General features: G+C 50.5%; 1 protein-coding gene across 2 annotated transcripts; it reads left to right on the top strand.

The window, feature by feature from the left end:
- Positions 1-2,048: 2,048 nt before the first annotated feature.
- Positions 2,049-11,882, top strand: EMX2 (empty spiracles homeobox 2). 2 transcript variants are annotated; one of them, XM_060241544.1, is made up of 3 exons: positions 2,049-2,481; positions 5,206-5,390; positions 10,440-11,882. In XM_060241544.1, exons 1-3 carry the CDS (start codon positions 2,085-2,087, stop codon positions 10,605-10,607), a joined length of 750 nt encoding a protein of 249 aa, XP_060097527.1. In that variant the 5' UTR covers positions 2,049-2,084; the 3' UTR covers positions 10,608-11,882. The 2 variants fall into 2 exon arrangements, with proteins under 2 accessions (XP_060097527.1, XP_060097528.1); XM_060241545.1 differs by lacking the exon at positions 5,206-5,390 and having other exon boundaries at positions 10,440-10,543.
- Positions 11,883-21,356: the final 9,474 nt, after the last annotated feature.

Below are 21,356 nucleotides of genomic sequence, written 5' to 3'. Positions count from 1 at the left end.
CAGAAGGCAGGGAATCAAGACAGCTTTGAGAACACGATCATGCACAGGGGCACACGCACGCACACCTGCCCTCCTACATATATATAACATATCGACGGGTCTGAAAGCTTTCCTTATCTGTCCCCACTCTTCCCTCTTCCTGGACTTGAGGGGGAAAGATTTTTGCATAATTAATAGCAAGCCTAATACAAATTTAACTGCTATGCAAATTCTAGGCCTCTGAGTATAAGTAGGCATATATTTGCTGCATGTGTGTGTAATATGATTATGTATTCAAAAGGACCACTTTCTACAGAAAATATTGTATTTTCTGAATATGAGGAGGAAATTGATGGGGTCACACACCAAATTTTCTGTCAGTCCACTTAGGCCCTGGTTTTCCCTTTCCTGTGGCTGCCAGTTTAACACTTTCGAGTAAGTAAATAAATAGTAAAGGCCTCATCAGCGGATAAGGAAAATGTAGTTATATTTATATGCCTGTGCTCTTACATTTCTTCTTTTTAAAAACTCTACTAGACTAGAATTCATCACATTGTAAAGGAGAAAAGGGGAGATATAGGGACAGACGAGAAGGGGGAAAGTTAAAATATTTGGAAATAAAGGTTCCCCCCCCCCCCTTCCCTTGTATCAAGTACAAATGCGCTGACAGGAGCAGTTCGTCATCTTACAGAATAAATCACACCGATTTAAAAGACGCCAGGGTTTTTTTTAATCATTAATTGTAAACGTGAAAAATACCTGCTGGTACTTCACTTTAGAAGCGTGTAATTGGTAAAAATAGGAGCCTGATGAATAGATAATAGATCCTTAACTACCAATAAACAGTAAGCAGCAGCCAGGAGTATTAGGATGTGATCATAATTATTCGACAGCGGCAGCCAATGGGAGCCGGAGGACTCGGCCCTAAAACTCGTCCCCGAACTCCACGGCAATCTCGAAAACACGGACAAGGCCGGATCCGCGGGCGAGCCGCCCGTCCCCTCGCAAGAGCCTCAGCTGGGCGCAAAGCACGTCGCTGCTGCGAAGCTCTCCACCCTCCCCCCAATTTGTGCTGGCCAGAAGAGCGCGAGAAAACATTGAAAGCTCCCCCCCCCCCGCCCCGCCCCAGTTGTGCGGAGAGAAGTCGTCGGGATCAGGGACTCTGGTGACCTGACTTTCGGAAAGGGCAAGTGACGCCCCCCCGCCCCGATGACTGAGAACCGCTTTGGGGGCTGCCGGCACCCTGGAGGGCGGGCTTGAGAGAGGCGTCTGGAGGGGGCGAGGCGAACTCCTACGGTCCCCCGGCAAGGGGGAATCGATCACGACAACGACTCCACTGGCAGAACCAGATTTCCTCTGCAGCCGGGGCGGCTGAGCTGCGTCCCCCCTCCCTCCCGGGTCAGCCCCAGCATGAGTCGCCCCTTCGCAGCTCCTCCTCCTCCGCTCCTACCTGAATCGTGGCGGGACTCGCCTGGGCAGCTCTCGGGACCTCTGGCTGCTGCCGCCTCTTTCTCCGTCTGCCTCTGTTGAGTCGCCAGCCTGTGCCTGCCCGGCTGGCAGCGCCACTGCACAGCGGCAGAGTCCGTTCCAGTCCGGGCCTGGATCCATCCCTCCAGGATCGCGCCGGCCAGAAGTTCGCCTCTCCCCTCTGACGCACTTTAAAGAGTCTCCCCCTTCAACCTCAAGGCGAGTAATAGCGACCAATCATCAAGCCATTTACCAGGCTTCAGAGGAAGCTGTTTATGTGATCCTGGCGCTAATTAGGCTCATGAACTAACAACTCGTTCGCACCACTCCGGGCGCGGGGAGCGCAGCGCCTCCATGGATTGCCGCGGGACGTAGCAGGGGCGCCGAGAGGAGCCGAGAGCGGACGAGCCGGAGGGGGCCCGGCCACAACTTCGCGGCGCAACTTGGCTGGCGGCGGAGGCAGCTGCTGCGGAGCGCGCCTCCCACCCGGGCGCGGGCCCCTTTATGTGGCCGGCCAGCGCGCCTGCAGCCCCCGCTCGCCCAGCGGCCAGGCTCTGCCCCGTGGATCTCTCGCCCGGAGCCCCACCGCCGCCACTAGCAGCAGCCGCGCCCGGGCCTGGGGGGCGCCCGCCGCCAGGATGTTCCAGCCCACCCCCAAGCGCTGCTTCACCATCGAGTCGCTGGTGGCCAAAGACAGCCCGGCCTTGCCCGCCTCCCGAGCCGAGGAGCCCATCCGGCCGGCGGCGCTCAGCTACGCCAACTCCAGCCCCATGAACCCTTTCCTCAACGGCTTCCACGCCGGCGGCCGCGGCGTCTATTCCAACCCGGACTTGGTCTTCGCCGAGGCCGTCTCGCACCCGCCCAACCCGGCCGCCGTGCCCGTGCACCCCGTGCCCCCGCCCCACGCCCTGGCCGCCCACCCGCTGCCCTCCTCGCACTCTCCGCACCCCCTCTTCGCCTCGCAGCAAAGGGACCCCTCCACCTTCTACCCCTGGCTCATCCACCGCTACCGCTACCTGGGCCACCGCTTCCAAGGTAAGGGGCGGCCGGCGGCATCCCTCGGGAGGGGCGCGGGGGGGCCGGGCAGCCAAACTCCCCCCAGCGCAAAAAAAAAAACGGAAGAGAAGAAGGGACCCCCCCAAAGGCGTTTGTCTGCGGGTGGGGGGGGGGGAGAAAGAAAATAGAATTGGGAGGAGGGTGTGGAATGAGGGGGCAGCTGTCTCCGCACCGTCGCCAAAGCCTCTTGCTTCAAGAGTCTGCATTGGGGTTAACCGACGGGGCTACTCCAGGGAATCCTAGCCTGGCGCTTGTGGGGGGGGGGGGATGTGGGGAGAGGGGGGTCTTTTCCCAGGTGTTAACTAGTTTCAGTCGAAGAGACTGGGCGAGCGGACAAAGTTTTTGTTTAGAAGGTTTTTGATCAATTGTCTGCCTCCCCATCTCACTGTCAGAAGAGCAATACGGAGCAGTTGGATTTCGGGTTGGGTCTTCCCTCGCTAGGAAACCGGATCCTCTGTCCTGGCTACGGGATCAACGGGATGTCAGCGCCACCCCCCTTCAAGGAAACTGGCAACCAAATTTCTTGCTAGGGATAATTCAAACAAATACTGTAATTGTTAAAAGAGCAGATCCCCTCGAGGAGGACAGAAATATGGGTGGTTTTGTTGCAAATATATTGACCCAATTTAAAAACAACAACAACGAAGTCTCTCGGATGAATTTAGTCTTTAAAATACGCCCAACGCGTATGGAGTTTAATTTTTTTTTTCTTGACTGGGAAAAATGTACAACCAAAGATTTCTGCTATCTCTGGGCAGCTGTGAATTAGCTCAGGAAACAAGGCTAAGGAGCATTGCTAACATTTCCCGTTTTTTAAAAGAAAAAAATATATTTTGCACGCTTTGCTACTTGAAAAAAACAACAACAAAAACTTGGACGTCAATCTGATTGCAAGGGTCGCGATTGATACGCTTCCAAAACTGCTGTCCTCCTTTTCAGATCAATGGGAATTTACTGAAGAGTAATTCCATTGGAGAGAATGGGGTTTACTGCTCGGGTCGCGCTGCAGATAATGGTCCGAGCTGCGATCCTTTTTCGTGTTCTTCCTCCCCTCCCCCCTCCTCTCTAAATTTGGAAGGTCTCCAGAAAACGTTGGAAAGATTTCGAAACTATTTGTTTGGGGGACGCCGGGGACCTCCTCCTTCCTTTCCCCATTTCACCCCCCCCACAAGACAGGCGGAGAGTGAGGTGGCTGCCTCAAACGCCTTGACCACTCGCCCCTTTTCAGCACAGGTGCGAGAGGGAGCAATTTGGCGAGAAAGAATGTATTCGCTCCCAGCCTTTGGAGAGGCCAAACGCTTAAAAGCCATTTGAAGGATGATAGGAAAATACGGCCAACAATCAATCAAGGGGATCGCCTCCCTGCCAATCAATCGTAGAACATTTGTCCTTCCGTGTGTGTGCTAGAGAGAGAGAGCATGAGAGAGGGCTTGATGTTTCAATCCCCAGCATTTAAAATTAGATGAAGAATTCCTTATTCTCGTCTTTTTTAATTAAACATTTCAAGAATCTGCACTCCACGTACACAGGCGCGCGCACTGTCGTGATCCCTCATTTCTTTTAAACTGGGCCCTGGGAATCGTTTCCAAAGAAAGGGGGAGGAGGCAGCGAGTGAATGCTCGTCGTCGCCACCGCTGTTATTATGATCAGGCTCTCGATGGGAAATTAGGGGTTTCGTTTGCTCAGTCATTCCCGGTCAAGAACAGCTTGTTGAAGGGCACCGGCGCAAAGAAGGGCTTTGCTTGCTGCAGTTGGCCCGGCCTGATTGAAAGAGCAGCCTCCCGGTGAAAGAGCGAAAGCACGAAAAAGGCAGAGCGATTTCAGGGAATGGGACGGGGGGGGGGGAGGAGAGAGATTTGAAAGGCCAGAGTTTGCGAAGTTTCCAGTAATTGACGAGTTAGGAGAGCCACGGAGGACTCTCTCTCTGGTGTGTGTGTGTGACCTGGAGGGTCTCTCTCTCAAGTTCAAATTCAATTTATTGGAGAAGGCTTTCTTTCGATCCGCCGGTTGCTGCTGCTGCTTGTTATTTCGTGAAATTGCACGGAGCCTAAACATAAACTACAACTGCAAAAGTAACCGCAGACGCAGCCCTACGCTGTTGTCGTTGCTGATATTTTCTGGCTGTGTTGTTTTGGTTTTCTTGTACGAGAAGGGTCTGGCCAGGGCACGGTGGGAGTGGATCGGTGCAACAGCGATCAGCCACCGATCTCAGTCCTCTCCGCCAAGCCTGGGACCGGTCCCCTGGGGCGCCCCGCTGGATCTTGAGCGGATTAAGTTACCCAGGCTGTTGGTGAATTAATTCGTTGTTTTCCTTATTGAAATGCCCCCTCCCCCTCAAAGAACCTGGAGTCCATTCAGGGTACCTCTAAACTTAATTTGACACACTCACACCTGCATAGATACACACTCCTCCCAAGAGCCCTAAATGAAAAGAAACAACCGACGTGGCACTTTCTTTCACTGGGACAATTTTATGCGAATGAATGTTATTCGTTTCCTCCTCTTTGCTCACAGCACGTTTGCTTCTTCCCCTGGCTTCCTGGGAGAGAGTAAGCACACCGTTGGACCCCCTGGGTCTGTTCCCCCCTCAATTTAAGGTGCCAGAGAGGAGTTTCCGATAATCGGGAAAGTCCCTTCTTTCGGCCCCCTGTTCGGGAGACTTGGCGGCTGATGTGCGTGTCTGTCTTCTGTCCCGCGATGCAGGCAACGAAACCAGTCCGGAGAGCTTCCTCTTGCACAATGCACTAGCCAGGAAACCGAAGCGGATCCGCACCGCCTTCTCCCCATCCCAGCTGCTGAGACTGGAGCACGCCTTTGAGAAAAATCACTACGTCGTCGGGGCCGAGAGGAAGCAGCTGGCGCACAGCCTCAGCCTCACGGAAACTCAGGTAAGGCGAGCCAGCGGCTCCTCTGCCACGCGGGAGCCAGCCAGGCCGCAGCAGCCTCCCCCAGCCGGCGTGTGTGGGGCTCCCTGAACAGGCCTCCCTCCCTCCGGGAAATGCCGGTTTGCCCGAGAAAGGGGCCTGGGAGGACACCAGGCGGGTTCCTGGGGCAACTCCCCCCCCCCGAAAAAGCATGGGGCCATTCAGCACAAAGACGGGCCTTTCATTCTGAGAAACGGCCCTGCTGGAGTGTTTTACGCACAGCACTTCGAGTTGATCTTTCGACGTGTCGTTTGAAAAAAAAAAAATATCCCCCCCCCCCCTCCGCCCCGCTTGTGCAGCCGAGCTCAGTCCCTCGAGTGAGAGAATCTCCAAGAGGGGGAGCTCGACTGCTGAAGGGGCTCCTGGGTCCGGCGGCACTCGAGGCGACGAGAAGCCAACTGGACCTGAAGTTCGCTTTGGTTTTTAACGACCTCCGTTTTCATTTGACGAGTTTCAAAATAATAAATGGCTTTTTGTCCGCGAAGCGGTTCGTTCGGTTTGGGGGGCTGGATCACCTGCCAGTTTCTGGGGGTGGGGGAGAGAGTCGGCGTGCAACGAGCTGTTGGCTTTAATTAGGGGCCAAATCGGGCTGGGGAAAGGAAGAAGCTGCTGGAATGGCTTTTTCCAGAGCACCAGCACCGCAAGCGGTTAAAGGAAAACTAAAGACAAGGTGAATCCAGGAGAAAAGCTGGAAGATCAACCCCCCCCCCCTCTTTGTTTTAGACATTTTTATTCCGAAGGATATATATTCCTTTCCCCTTGATATACACACAAGTGATTGCATTTAAGTTACTTCACAGCCTGATCTCGAATATCTCGATGTGAGCTCTGTTGATTCCTCCGGAACGTGACTGTAAGCAAAAGCATTTCCAGTCCCCTCGTCAGGTTCCACCGAGATATTCTAGACGCGCTTCTCTGCAAGCGGAGTTCCGTGCATTTCAGCGCCATTGTCCAAGATGTACGGCATCAGAGGCTACACTGCCTTTAATCGGGTTTGACTGAGTTGTGTATCGGGTTGTTTGTATATTTCCTGAAAGACTTGCTGTTTTGCTGATGCCAAGCGCTGGTGTCCCACTGACCCTCCAGCAAATCGTGCCAGTGGAATACAATGATAAGGATGAGGAGGGGGAGAAGGGGGGGGGGGCTGCATCAAAAAGATGGCGAGGAAGGCAATCCGATTGGAAGAATGGCGTTGTTTGACAATTGTCCAGAGGAGAGAGACTGCGCTCGGTGTCTTGAAGAGTGTGCCAGAGAGAATGTTCCATTGTATTAACCTTACTAGTGCCTCTGTGTGTGTGTGTGTGTGAGAGAGAGAGAGAGAGAGAGAGAGATGGATCGAATTCGTTTTTAAGCAACGTTTGTTAGGTTGTCCAGCTGCTCTCTGTGTGGGCCCCCGCCAGTTTAGAACCAGATGGTTGGTTTGGCTGTAGATTTTAAGATTGTTGTTGTTAGGACTTCTTGGTAGTATCTCTCGATTTTCTGAAAATGTATTTATTTGTTTCCAGGAAGTTGGGGAGGTTACGGATGCCCTGTGCTTCCAGACCTGACTCTGTCTTTTTTGGGGGTGGGGGGGGAGAAAGATAGGCACGGCTTAGTTCAAAGTTCTCAGTAAACAGTAACGTTCTTTGGTCGGATTAAGTTGTAACACTTTCCCCCCCGTTCCCCCTCCTTTCCTGCCTTTCTTTGGGGCGGAGGGGGGGGGGGGAAGCATTAAAGAGGTTGGAGCTTTTGTTTTAAATGTCTCTCCTAACAAAACACCAGTAAATGGATCGCCACTTTGATGAGGTTCGCGGAACAAGGGGCTGGTCACAGGCTGATTTCCACCGGCAAAAGCAGTATTTAAGGTGGTCTTTGTGCCGTTTTGATTCCGAGGCTAGTCGGGGTCTATTGTGGCGGTGTCAGGCCCCCGGCCTCCCCTTTGGAGATCGGCGGGGAGAAGTGAACCGTCCTCCCCCTCAATTAGCACATTGAAAAGCGAATTAAACTCCCCGCGTTGTTCCCTGCTCAGCGCTTTAAATGGGAGACTTGGGGTGAATATGAAAATGCCGCCGAGATGGGGGGAAAGGGGCGTTTGGCAGCCAACGGCTTCTGAAGGGGCAGCGAAGCGGGTTAAAGTAGATGATTAAACCAGTCCCGTTTTCGGATTTGCGGTCCCCTCCCCTTTCGGTGCAAGGCCTTTATCAGACATTTTCAGGCCGAATCAGAACAGAAATTGCTTTAAAAAAAACACCCCTGTTTACTTTTGGTCACAAGGAGTGTGTGTGCGCGCGCGCGCCTCTCTCTTTGGAGATAATTTCGAGATCAATAAGATCTGTAATTAAATGACTGACAGGGTCAGCTGGTTATGTTTAATTCAGATTTTGGCGACCCAACGCAAATTCACAGGGACTTCTCCGTCTCCCTTTCTCCTCCCGAAGTACTTGAAGGGTTTCCCCGTTTAGAATGTCGGATCACATCCCTCAAACCATTGCTGGGAAAATGTCTCTTTCAGTTCGAGGCGCTGGGGTACACAAGAGGTGGCAGCAGGCAGAATTCGAACCTGCTACTTAATTAATTGAATGAAACACCCCCCCCCCCCCCAGTTCCATTTTAGAGCTCTTCACTTTCCAGCCTTTGATTATTTTTAATTATGAATAGTTCCCTCCTCTACCCTGAACAAGATTTTTCTAAGTTAACCTGGAACCAGAAAGAGCTCTTTAGGAAAATTTAGAAGCCCCCGCCCACTTCTTAATTGTTTAAGCGGCTTTAAAAACCGGTTCAGAAGGTTTGAATGTGAACTAATCATTTTGTAACTGGGATACCAACAATCTAGACGCTGAAATTACATTACATTGGATATGTGAAAATGAATCGGAGTTAAACATGCAACGTTTGGATTTTGGGGCTATTGCTTTTATTTTTAGAAATAAGAGTGACAGATGTGGGATAGGTACAGAAAACTGAAACTGACTGTAGAATTCATAAACTGGTATATATACGGAAGCCAGTGGTCCTCCCCCCAAATAGGTTATAATTAACATGAAACTCAGACATGTTAAAAGAACAGGTATGTGTGCATGCTGACACAAAATCCTATGTGAGATTCGGCACTAGATGGAACAGACTGATGCAGCTGTATGAGTAATAAGGGGCACACGCGATTCGTACCTACGTGAGATATAGGACTGGGAGGATAACGTGACTACACTGCGTATATTCCTACACTCTAGGCGGATAGCGCGGCTGAAGGTATTTACTTTTATGGCGGAATATAAGCAGTCTATGTTACCATGCATAACTATGCATATTAATTGTGTGAGCATGTTTGCCGCAGATTAATCCTATGTGAGACGCTGGCAAACCACACGTGCAATAAGTCTGTGCTTTTTGACCCGCGGGCATTCAGCCTGTTTCTTTCAAAATACATCACAAGGTATGAATAGGCACGCTCAAGGTTTGGGTATTCAGAAAGTGGGATAACTTGAGCACTTGTAGGAAAAGAATTGCACATCCTCCCGATTCTAATAACGTAGAATGGAGAAGCAGTAACCCTAATCAACAGGACTCTTTTGCAAGAAAACTCGTCAAAAACCGTGAGGCTAAGCAAACTTCTCTGGGAGCAAGTTCAATTTAAATCAACAGGACTTGTTTCTAAGTAAAGGTGTTTAGGACCGGATACTATCCAAAACAGGCTAGAGATACAGCCCTGTCTTTCAAGCACACGTGCCGACCTTAATAGGACTACTCTGCAGTAAATGGAGTGGGTCTGTCACCTCTACATGGCGCATGGCTACCATGTTTTAGAGTAAGTCTATGTGGTCTGATTAGATTCCCACTTCAGTTTCCATGCGTTTAAATTTAAAAATCCGCTTTCCCACGCGATTCACAGCGGCTCTGAGGCAAGGTGCTTGAGTTTAAATAGATTGACACTATGATCCGGAACGGTTTTCTTCGGGTTGGACCGTATTGATTTCGTGTGGAATCGCGTGCCACAAATTAGTTTAGAGTCGGGGTGAAACGCTGTAGGTCATAAATTGAAATCAATTGGGACATATTTCCAAGAACTGTGCTTAAAGTCGAGGATTAGATTTAAACCCCAAATTACTGCGGTATAACTGAGCCATAGACTAGTCAGGTAGTTAGACCCCCCCCCTAAAGTCAATGAGGTTGGCTTTGATCTTAGTATTGTTTCCCCAGAGAACTGGAAATCGCATTGATTTCTGTAGAATTTGCTTCCCAGTGAGCGTGCAAGCGATCGTAACCCTAATTGTCTTGAATTCTCTCTCTCTCTCTCTCTCTCTCTCTCTCTCTCTCGCACACACACAGACACACACGCAGAGGCACAAACTATGCCCACAGGCTGCGATTCTAAGACTTCAGTTCTATGTTGCAGGCGTCTTTACCTGACATTAAGCCCCATGGACTCTGGGGCAACTTCTGAATAAACATAAGAGTTGGGCTACATGCCCGCTTCTAGAAAGGAAGTTTCAAAGTGAACGTGTACCAGCGTATATACAGGAAAGAAGGGAAGCTCATGATCAATAAACACCTTAAATACCTCTTAAACCGCCGCCCCCCATATCCCACGTATTTCAAAGGGAGGCACTCCGCTATCCCGTACCTTCGCGTTGAAAAGCTGTTAAACATTCATTGTGATTTACTCTCCCAGGTAAGTACGCATAAGATTAGAACCTGACTTCGCTGTCAGCTTTAAAAAGGATTTTAGCCCGGGTAAAAATAATGGGTGAAACTGCCCGGGAGATGGGCTGCGGAGGCGCTTCTGCTGGGTGTATGGGCGCGCGGCCTGTCTGCAATCCAGATGCCTGTGGATTGCATCGCGCAGCTCACCTCGGGCTCTTCGCTCTCGGAGCGAATTACAGCTACAGATCACTGCACCCCCCCCCCACGAACGCGCAGTGCAGACTGAAAAGCGCCCAAACGGGGGGGGGGAGGGGGGAGAGAATGGGTTCTGGCTGTTTTTCCGCTGTGAGTGCCTGCGTGGGGCTAATGGCAGCCTCTATTTCCCCTCCGTAGGTAAAAGTTTGGTTTCAGAACCGACGGACAAAGTTCAAGCGGCAGAAGTTGGAAGAAGAAGGCTCAGACTCCCAACAGAAGAAAAAGGGGACTCATCATATTAACCGGTGGAGAATCGCCACCAAACAAGCCAGCCCGGAAGAGATCGACGTCACGTCAGACGACTAAGGCCCGTCCTTCGCGACCCACCAGCTGCAGGCGCAGCAGCAGCCCGACCCCACCAGGCTGGCAGCACTTACAGACTTTCCCCACCGACCACGCCAGTGTCCCCACGACGAGGCTCCTCCTGTCCTGACTGACACCCCCGGGAAAGTGAGTGGCGCGGCAGGGCGAGGGACAGAACCGGCAGCGCTCCTTGAGAGAGATGGCGGGAGCCGCCGGCCAGCCCGAAGTCAGTCCCACCCGTGGCCTTGCTGGTCCAGCACTGGTACAAGGGGGGGGGAGGGAGGGGGAATCTGCCAATCAAAGCCAAACCACCGGGACAAGATGACTGACAGGCTCAAAATCAAATCACTCCAAATTTTAAAAGGGAAAAAAAAGGACACTCGCAGTCATAGGCCACATTACACAGACTACCTTAACAGGACATTTTGCATTTCATAAAGGGGATTTTTATTCTGACTAAGAATTATTCTCATTTTCTCTCAGTCGTTAGGAGAGAAAGTTCCACACCCAGCCAAAATCTACACACCGGTTTCAGAAACTTGAATTTGCATGCTTTTTAAAAGAACTTGTGGGGAGGGAAGGGGGGGAGGGGTTTTTTATTTAAAAGATCACCCGGTTGCTAAAGACAGGCAGACATAAATTGTACCCCCCCCCCCCCCGGTTTTCTTCTCTGAGGCAGGTTCTGTGTGCTTTTTAAATTTATTTGACGAGAAACTGTGCAGTCTGTAAACCTTTTTATGATAACTTCTGGCGTCAACGTGGTTGTGAACACTCAATGAAGTAGCGGTAACAAAATTCTATATACATATATTTTTTGCTTCCCTAAATGGAAAACCTTTGAAGAAAAAGGATTGGGTTAGGGTGGGGGCGGGAACCCTTATCACTTTGCTGCAAAGAGAGAGGCATTGAAAGAGACTAGTCCTCATCCTCCTAACACGTCGGTACTTGCTTCACCTCCTCCCCCTTGCTCCCTTTGGTGGGGCTTTTCCCAGGCAGGATTTCAGAAGGATCCGGGGATCTTGAAGATCTCTTTTCAAGCAAGGACCGCAATCCCGGCCCAATTTTATGGGGGACAAATTTCAAGCACTGATTGTGATGTTCCAGATTATAGAGCTACTAAAAAAAAATGACAAAGGTTTCCTTAATGTCTTCTTTACCAGAATGTAAATATTTTTGTGTTTTGTGTTTTAATTTGTTAGAATTCTAACACACTATATACTTCCAAGAAGTATCTCAATGTCAATATTTTGTCAATAAAGATTTATCATTATGGCGTAAGGATTTTCAGCCACATTCCCCCCAAAGGTTAATCTACCCGCAACCCTCCCCCCCCCATTCAAGTGCCCAGACCCATCGCTAGCGCGGGTACAATCGGCTTTCTCAGAGCAGACATTTAATTAAAGGGGGGGGGGGATAAAATTTTAATCCCCCAGACCAGGCCCACTCTTCTTTTCCCCAGACCTTCCACCAGCAAGCCAGGGCTTTCCGCGATCATGTTTGTGTGTACACTTGTGTGTCCGCCTAAACAGATTTTTGAAAACACGTGTGTGTTATGAGACAGGGACATTCTTCGGGGCACCAGAAAGTGGCTGGCTCCCCTTCCTTGCAATGGATGGCAAACGTGGGTTCGTTGCTGTGGTTTAGATCAGCGTCAGACCTAAGCGAGAGTTATACAACTACAGAAATAAGGCCGTCTACTCCGCAGCGGGTGTTTGAGTCTTCATGACTTGTTGGAGGACAGGCGTCTTTTCAGTACCACATACTGTTGAGTACTGTAGATGTTTCGGTTTGAAATCGAAATGAGGTTGCCGATCTCCAAATTAACCGAAACCCACAAGCCTTTTCTTCCCGGACAAATGGTTTAAACACATCCAGTGCTCGTCAGTTCATTTCACTCTGGCATCGCCTAGGCCAGCTTTATTTGGAAGTAAAGCCCCTGCAGCGAGAAAAGGACTTGGGTTCGGTGTGTAAGGACAGTGCTGTAGCAGACGAAGTGATTGCGTTAGGGAGGGACTGCAAAAAACAACGCCCAGGCTCGCATTTTTCCAGCAGTATTGTTTATGCTTTTCAAGACCCGGGACTTTCTAAAGGGAAGGGCGGGGCGCCGACTTTAATAGCTAAGGGGGAAAAGTTTCCCCTAATCCTCGAGAACCCTAGCTGGCTTTCTGGGGGTACCTCAGGACGACACCCCCTCCCCAAATTCATGCTTCATTTGCTCCTTAGCCTGATAGGCTGCATTAATCAGTTTTCTTCCCATTGACAGCACAAGCCTCGTCTGCAGTGTTCCAGCTACAAAGACTTTTTGTGGAAGTGCAAATCAGTTTAGGCAATTATCATACCAGGAATATGAAGGGGAAAGAGGAGCCATTGCCCAGTGGTCTCCTTTAATCTCTTAATCCGTGGATCCAGGGGGGCTCGTTGGACATAATTTAGGACAATCTGACTACCCTTTACACTGTGATAAGGCGAAGTTACAATGCAGTCGCGAAAATACCAGCTTTGTTAAACATCCGTAGTTGAAAAGTTCATCTTAAGCATTCCATGCACGTGCTGGCACTATAGGGCTCTATGGAAATTCGGTTTAAAAGGTCCGATCGTATTCTTTCTTTTTATTCTTTCTTATTTTTATACTTCTTTTCTTTTTTCGAACCTAATGAATGACTTTCCACTCAGCAGTTCAGAAACGATAAGAAGGCGCCGATTGCCAGATCCACCCCCCTCTTCCTCCCCGCCTCTTTCCACTTCTGATCTACCAGTCTTACTCCTTAGGTAAACTTTCTTTCTCTTCTCCCTCCCGCCCCCCCGCGTTTCTTCATCTTGCTCCTCCTCCCCTTTGAAAATGTTGCTTGGAATAAATCAGGCAGAGGATTTGTTTGGGCATCTTAAAATCTCCTCCCAGACTTACTCTTAAAAAAAAGTCACATATTATCCAGTTCCTAGGCTGGGGCTTTCTTACTGGAAATTGTTTCCCATCTTGATTTTAAGCTTTTACTTTCCCTTGCTGGATGCAGGAGCCATCTCTCTTTTTATTATCCCCCCCCCCCCCTTAAACCGCAAAGGATGGAAAAAAGGAGACGGAAGGGGGGGAATTAAGCGTCCTATGTAGCGTAACAGCAATAAAATCTTCAGAGAATGCTATTAGCTTTGGGGGGGGGGGGGAAGCCCTAAAAGCTTTATTACAAACCAAGCTTTGAAAATAGGGGGGATTAGGAGTCTGAAAGAGTCCCACAATGGCTAGAAGAAAAGGTTTCATGCTAATGAGGTTAATGCCCTTTGTATCTGAGGACTCCACAACTTCATTACTCGCTATCTCAGGCTCCACCAAGCGGCTCAGAACACCGCAGCCCACTCTAGCTTCCCCCTTCCCTGCCGCAAGAAGGATTTGATAGCAGCTCTGTTCAAACTAGATAATTATATCTTTTCAAGTCGGAATTAAGATAAAGAAAGTGAAGCAAAAGGCGGCTTGCCTTGATCCACTGCAAACAATTTGGGCGCACTTTCTCCTCTCGCTTGCTTCCCCCCCCCCCCCCAAACCATAGGCAGGACGTTCGGAATTATTAAGTCCTCATTTGCTTTATTAATTCATCTCTTTAAAGTAGCCCCGGATTACCGAGGCTGCTGGCGCTGGCAGGCGGGACAGCGGCGAACTTTGCTCCCCCCTCCCTCCCCGTATGCACAAGGGCCAGAGTTTGGTCCAAAACCAATTGAGAGACTTAAAAGGAACCGCGGGGGGGGGGGGGGCGGCGGCGGTGTCTTGAGGAACCCGCTTGCCCAGGGAGTGGGAGGAAAACGTGCCTTTTGAGCTCCCGAAAATGTAGGCAAGGCATTTCGGAGGGGCTTCGCTCTCCCCCGGCCCTCTCCGCATACAGTCTGATGCCTGCGAAGAAACTCGTCGCGGTGTCTAGTTCTAACTTTTGGCACTCCGACTCCCCCTGACTATGCCGCTCGCGGGGCTTGTGTGGCGAAAGGCGGCGGCCGAGAAGGACTGTGGTGGCTGAGGAGGCCAATCCAGAGGCGGCTGTAAAGGGCAGCTGGTGCTTCCGTTGGCCTCGGCAAGCAAGGGAATCCCGCTCCTGGGAAACGGCTTCACTCGGCCTCTTGCGACTCTTGGGCCAGATGGGAGTTCCTTCGCCCCGATTCTGGGGCCATGTTGGTCTCCGGGCCCGGCAGGTGTTTCTTCTTGGAAGGCAAGGCAGGCCGGTCCAGATAGGAAGGCGGCCTGATGAGTGAATGGGTGGTGCTGCTTGGTTAGGGGGCCGGGATGGCAGCCCGGAGAAGCGCCCATTCAAGCCCGTGTGAGCTTCCTGTTTCCTGGCCTTTCCCTTCCCCCTGCCGCGGCCTACTTTTCACTGGGGGGGGGGGATGGGGGATGAGAAACGTGTAGTTTAGATAGTCCGGACAGGGAGTTCACCTGACGGGAGAACAGGGGACACAAGAAAGGAAGGAAGAAAAGAGCAGCATCGCCCTTCAGGTAGAAAAGCAGCACCTCAGGGTGAAGGTCACCTTCTCCCTTTGGCCTAGTCTTCTGTCTTTGAAAGCCGGAGCATTCTGCCACGAGGCCTCTCTCCTTAAGTATCGAGTGAAACCCTGGCCTGCTGTGAGATGCAATGGGATCTTTGCTAGGCCATTTTCGCTGGCTGGGTACCTGCACCTGACCTTAAAGGGGCACTTCTCCTTTGTAATTATGGCTCCACCATTTGCATCGGCTGTTCATGTCTGAAGCGACTTAATAACATACAACAAAGGCTAGGAAGCCCTGGCAGTGGCCGGCCTCCAGAAATGCGCGCGCCTGCGCAGAGCCCAGCCAAACGTTCGCTGGCGCCTGCGTCGATGCGCTCTCCGAGCTGGGTTGTCCAGGGGGCGGCTCTTGCGTTTCCACAGCGCCGCTTGTGGGAGCTTCGCGGCGCTCTCCTTTGGGCTGGCCTGGCTGCCATCCTAAATATGGATGCTGCAATCTTATGATTGAAACCTCTTGAGCACGTCCATACTTACTTTTGGGTAAACTTGCACAGCATCTAGCTACACATGGCTCATTGGTTTTGACGACCTGTCTTAGTATATGTTTGCACTTGCTTACCTGGCGTGTGCTGTAATTGCCTGGTTTGAAGTTCAATTACAAGTTTGAGAGATAAGTTCTGTGACTATACAACCTCTCCCCCACCCCAAAATTGAACAACTGGCATAAAAAAGGAGGGGAGATTCCGGTTTCACTGGGGTGTGTCTGTCTGTGCCCGGTTCTGACTCCCGAAGCACTTTCGTTTGCTACGCAGACTACAACCCTGATCCAAGCCTTATTAGATTCTGCGGCACTTACTTCTGAGGAAGCATAGATAGATTTGAAAATGCGCTTGGGTGCCAGTGTAAGCAGCTTGTCTACGCTCGGATCAAGCGTGCGGGATGGGTTAGCAGCTTTCGTGGGTATGCGAGTCAAGGTCCATTTGGAAGTGGTCTGACTCCGGATTGTAGCTAGTAACGGTGTGTGAATCAGGTTTCTTTCGCTACCCCATTGAAGATATTGGAAGGGCTTTCTCCGGAATATCCCTGACCACTTTCTCCCGGCTGTCTGGAGCGCTCCGGAAATGGGTGATCTTCCCGAGAAGACGAGGATTCGCCTAGGCTTGAGGAGAGGAAATGCTAGGCTGCTCCTCCGGCGCTCTTCCCAGCCGGAGCCCTCTCCCCTCCCCTCCCCTCCCCTCCCGTGCTTCATAACTACTTAGAGCTAATAATATATCAATTGATTTACTTCTCCAAATAACCCCGCTGCGCCATGGAAGTGGCAGTTTAGAGAACCTCCTGACCCCGAGCGGTAACCTTGCGCCTCGCCTGGGTTTGTCCGGCCCCGACGCTCTCCGCCATAGTTGGGGGGGGGGGAGATATGCGGAGAGCAGTTCTTGAAGGCGCGCGATTGTGTGAATTGGACGGGCCGCCTGGCTTTTGATTGGCCTTTTTGGGATTAGCGGCAGGGTCAGGGAAGCCAGATGTCCAACCGCACCCCTTTGCTATAGATTTTGCAGACGAACTAATTCTGCTTTTCTAGTGCTTGTGCTAGACAGTCTTCTGGGTTTGCGGCCCTCCCTTTCCAGCCCCCAAAGCATGAGCATACCGAAGGAAGGACCCTGCCTTTCGAATCTGGGTGCCTTAGTCTAGCCACATGCTTAGGTACGTTGGCAACTTCCCTTCCCCTCCACCCAGTTTAAAGAATATCTACTTCGGTGAAACTCTGCTCATGAAAGAGACAATATTCCTAAAAGACTCCTCCTCAGATCACTCCAGACGCTAAAGTTTAATATTGGTTGCAGTTCCGTGTAAACATAACTGCTTTCTGGTCTTAAACCGGATCCAAGATATTATTCCAAATCTCGCTGATTTTAATTTACATAGGCGGGGTTGGAAGGAAGCTGGAAGTTCCTTTTGAAACGTTAGGTGCAATTACTGTGATAGTATTTTGATTTTTGCTGAACTTCATTCCAAGTAAATTTCTACATAGGATTCTACTGGACAATACCTCCCTTTGACTTCTAAATAAATGTGCTTAGGCTTGAGGTACAGGTAAAAGGTATACATGCAAGTCGGGTGGTGAAGTGAATGGCAATGAAATCCAGAAGACTGGTGCCTGAACAGGTGTGTTCGGGGTCGCCAACGTCTTAAAGGAAAGCTCTTCGGCTTACCTGGGTGCTGCTGCCACCCTGGAAAATTCTAACCTCCGGTGTGGAGAAGCGAGTGTCAAAGAGGCGGCTGTTACTTGACGCCTCGCCTGAATTCAATACGCCCTGGCTGGCAGGTGCCTTGGTGACCGCCGAGCTCACAAAAGCCTTCTCTTTCCCAAATCAACACGGCTGGGACAGTACTCTGGTCCACGCGAGACTCCCCCTTGGCTTTGGTGCCTAGGACTATCACTCAGGGGCGTTTGAGACCACCCCCTCCACCTCAGGCCAGTTTAAGGCAATCGCTGAGAGCCGGCTTGTTGGAAAGGCAATCTTGGAAGCATGTGGACATTAGTCGGGACCTCAAGGGCACAGGAGAACTGCATCCTATAGGATCTGTCGCACCTACATGCGTATCTGATCCTCCAGCATACCTCCAATTAGAAGCGCAGTCAGGAGGACTCTGCCATAGATGGCTGTTCTCTTGCAAAGTAAAGAACCTCATCCAACTACACAGCTATCTTCCCTCTGCCCGCCTTTCGCACCTGTTTCAGTAGAAGTCTGGTTAAAATGAATGGGACTTCCATTCATGCAAGCACAATCAGATTAGTTTATCCTTGGATTTCTCCATCGTGGTCCTTTTTCTTGCATCTCCGAGAAGGACAAGTCCCCCTCCCCCGGAGCTGCCCCTTTCATCTGGTCCCCGCCACCTCGCCCCCCAGCACCAGCTTTTCCTTCTGTAACCCCCCTCTCCGCTTAAATATCCCCTATGAACAGCTCCTGCATTGGACTCCATTGCAATGCAATTTGGAGCAGTCGGCAGCTCTTAGAAACCCGTTTGAAGTGTCCCCCCCCCCCCCGCCGCCGCCGCCGCCGCCGCCGCCGCCTATCTCCCTCCCTCTCTTCCTTCCCCTCCCTCCATGCAGGGGGAAGCCGGCTAATATTTATAGCTCCGCTCTCCATTGCACTCGGCTGGACCTGACGTCAAGAAAGAACCACTTGATCCAGCCTGCTTCTGAAACTGATCTTGAAATGAGAGAACAGACTCTACACAATTCCCATGGCCTTGACATAAGGTACAGCGATAAATATACACCACTAATGAGCAATTACCATATAATCACCTTCCAATTAGTTCGCATAATGATGAATTAAACATTCTAGCCGGCTGGATTAGGTTTCTTACTTTGTATATTATTTACGAAGGCTAGCTTCTGCCTAGCACCAAATATCAAATGAGATAGGGAGGTTCCCCCACCCCCACCCGGGTTAGGGTGATTATACATTCATATCAGGTCCTCTGCAGGACTTTAAAAATAATTATTTACTTGTTGTCCTTACTACTAGCCTAGGGAAGTCCATGAAAAGGTATCCGCCATCCATCCTTCCGCCTTTAATTGTTGATGCTTTCATTTAAAGAAAACAAAACAAAACATAAGAAGTCTTCCATACCGTCAGGGACAACCCACCAGAAGCTTTCCATTCATTTTAATGGGAAAAAGAAATTGCGAATGAGTGGCGAGCCAAACATCTTCTGCTTGTCCCACCCCTCCCCGATGCTATTATTTATTTTGTTGAAAAGCATCATTCAACATCAAAGTCCGGAGGTACAAGAACCTCCCCCCTTGGAATGTGTGTTTTCCATCAGTACAATGAAGGATCGACCAAGTTGCTTTGAAATGGGAAGGCATAAAGAACTTCTAAACGTCTGCCGAAGAAGCGCTAATGGCTTGTTCTGCGGGCCAAATTGCCCCTCTGCCTAAGAACTGGGAGTCAGGTGGTAAGAGTCTAGTGGCCGGCGATCAATTGGCTGGGAAATTTGGGGAAGAGAAAGGATTATAATCTCTTCTGTTCCACCTCCCTTCTGTCTCTCTGTTGCGCACACTCAGAATGTCTCCCTTTTCCGCCCTCGGTTTTTATTATATCCGAGCCAGGGAGGGGTGTGTGTGGGTTATTTTTTTTTTTTTACTCATTTGGGTTCTAATCAGTTTCTTTAGATTAAGCTCTAGAAGCCAAAGCGGGGCACTGACGGTATATGGGGAATTGTTATAGGAGACCTGCGTGCTCCATTTTGTTATTGTTGCTGTTGCTAAACCCACCCCAAATGGGGTAAAATGTGAACACCGAAGTTCTTAGAGAACCATTCTAGGATTGGGAGTTTAATCCAGAGCAAAGAATCTGACAGAGCAATCCTAAACAGGTCTGTTCAGTGGGCCTCACCCCAGGGGAGTGTGGAAGACTGAACTGGGACTAGCGGTGTCTGGCATCGGAGCCAGGCAGTAAGCCTAAGTGACTATAGTAGGGCCTATTAAACAAGCATAGGATCGGACATTAAGCCTAAGAGTCGACTATACTATGTTCTAATGAAAGAAATGGCCCCGATCCAGTGAACGTGAATCTCGCTTAGATCCGGTGGATTCCAGTGAGAGAGGTTCATCAGGCTCCCGCTGGAGTTGGCGGAGCTTTGCTGCTTTACTTCGTCTGGATCGAGCTTTCTTTCCGTGTTTAGGGTCTCTCCGCCAGGTACAATATGAAATACAAGTCCTAAAGGGTTCGCTCCGAACGTGTAGCGTTTCCAGCTGCCGCTTGTTAGTTTTAAGGCTGACCTTTCCCGTGGTCCCAATTAGTCACTGGTGCGCCAAAGAAGCCTCTTCGCCGTAAAGAGTTTACAACCTGGCTGTCAAACGAGCTAGGCAGTTTCTGTTTGCTGTCCAAGCGTGAATTCTCAGACTTTCTAACAAATTGTTGCCTGCCCTCCTTGCTCAAAAGAGCGCCTCCCTTGCCCGACAAGTCCGAAAGAGGGCGGCTGCTCGGAGGGGAAATGTGCCATCATCTGCTTCAGTGGCAAACGCAGTGAAGAGCATGCGAAATGGCTTCAGCCGGGTCTTAAAATACTGGAAGTTGGAGCAGCATCAGACGCCAGGCAGGAAGAAAAAACGACGGAGGGCAGGCTGAAATCCTGAAGGTGTTTACAGACTCGCTCTTTGCATCTGTTTAGCGGGAAATAAGATCCGCTGAATTCAGTGGGATTTGTTTATAAGGCTAGGACAGAATCTACTGGAAAGTTATACTGAAGTTGTTAAGGCTTCCATCTGTTACGCCACTGGTTGGGTAAGGCTCGGTGCGCAAGGCATATCTGACTGTTTCCCTGCTATTGTTTTAGAGAGCCAGACACCACTTTTTATTATTTTTTTTAAGTAAACTCCATTTTCAACACACTGCTTCTCCCACCAACCCTCATCTACTCGGCAGTAAACCCCACCGAAGTCCAGTGAGATTTACTCCTAGGTAAAGGGGCATAGAATTGCAGCTTTCCGTAAAAATTCCTCCCCTGGATAGCTGAAAAAGTTCTACTCCCACCCGTTGAGGAGATGTTAGGCAGGCAACGTTGAAATAAAGAAAACTCGCCCCCTCAATATGCCGCGCTGTGGAGCTGACCGAAGGCGAAGAAACGCGTCTGTCGAGTAGTGTCGTCTGGGGTAGGGTGGGAGATGCCCGGCGCAGAAGCCGAGGGGAACTGGCCTGCCGGACTCTCAAGAGATCCGAGGGGAGGGGGGGGGGCGGAGGATTTTTGTATTCATTGTTCTGTATGCAATCAACCAGTATTCCCTGTTACAACAATTTCATTCATAGTCTGATCACTATTTTGTGGAAACTCACCCCCCCCCCGGTGTATTGGGTGGGGAGGGAGGGGTTGTTGAGCAGGAAGCAAGCCCCAGAAGCCCGAGCTCTCTTCTTCGCAATGGGGCTTGGAGGCAGGATATTACAGCTTTGCTTATGCTTTGTGCCATTTGGTATCCGAGCCAGTCAGAGAGAAGACTGCGCGTTCCAGAATACTCCAAAAGAGCGAGAGATTCTCAGATAAAGCTCCTCGGCCAGTTTCATTCATAACCTCGCTCATCGCTCACTTGGCAGGTTGGTGTGCGAGTCTTGTGGAGGAGTGCCTTCCACCAAGGTTGTTTTGCCTGACCCCAAAAGTCCCAGTCTTTTCTTCCACTGGAAGATGCCTAGAAGCATCACACCTTTCTCGGACGGCCGATCCTACGAGTGTTTACTCGTGAGTGAGCACGTCTCTGTTCAATGGGGCTTCCTCCAATAAATGTGAACA

Source organism: Heteronotia binoei, chromosome 6 (genome assembly GCF_032191835.1).
Source record: "Heteronotia binoei isolate CCM8104 ecotype False Entrance Well chromosome 6, APGP_CSIRO_Hbin_v1, whole genome shotgun sequence".
Lineage (NCBI taxonomy): Eukaryota > Metazoa > Chordata > Lepidosauria > Squamata > Gekkonidae > Heteronotia > Heteronotia binoei.
This window is presented reverse-complemented; position numbering and strand designations above follow the sequence as displayed.

Coding starts and splice junctions, on each gene's coding strand:
- EMX2 (XM_060241544.1), top strand. CDS start 2,085: ATGTTCCAGCCCACCCCCAAGCGCTGCTTCACCATCGAGTCGCTGGTG. Junction 2,482..5,205: donor CCTGGGCCACCGCTTCCAAG/GTAAGGGGCGGC, acceptor CCCGCGATGCAG/GCAACGAAACCAGTCCGGAG. Junction 5,391..10,439: donor TCAGCCTCACGGAAACTCAG/GTAAGGCGAGCC, acceptor TCCCCTCCGTAG/GTAAAAGTTTGGTTTCAGAA.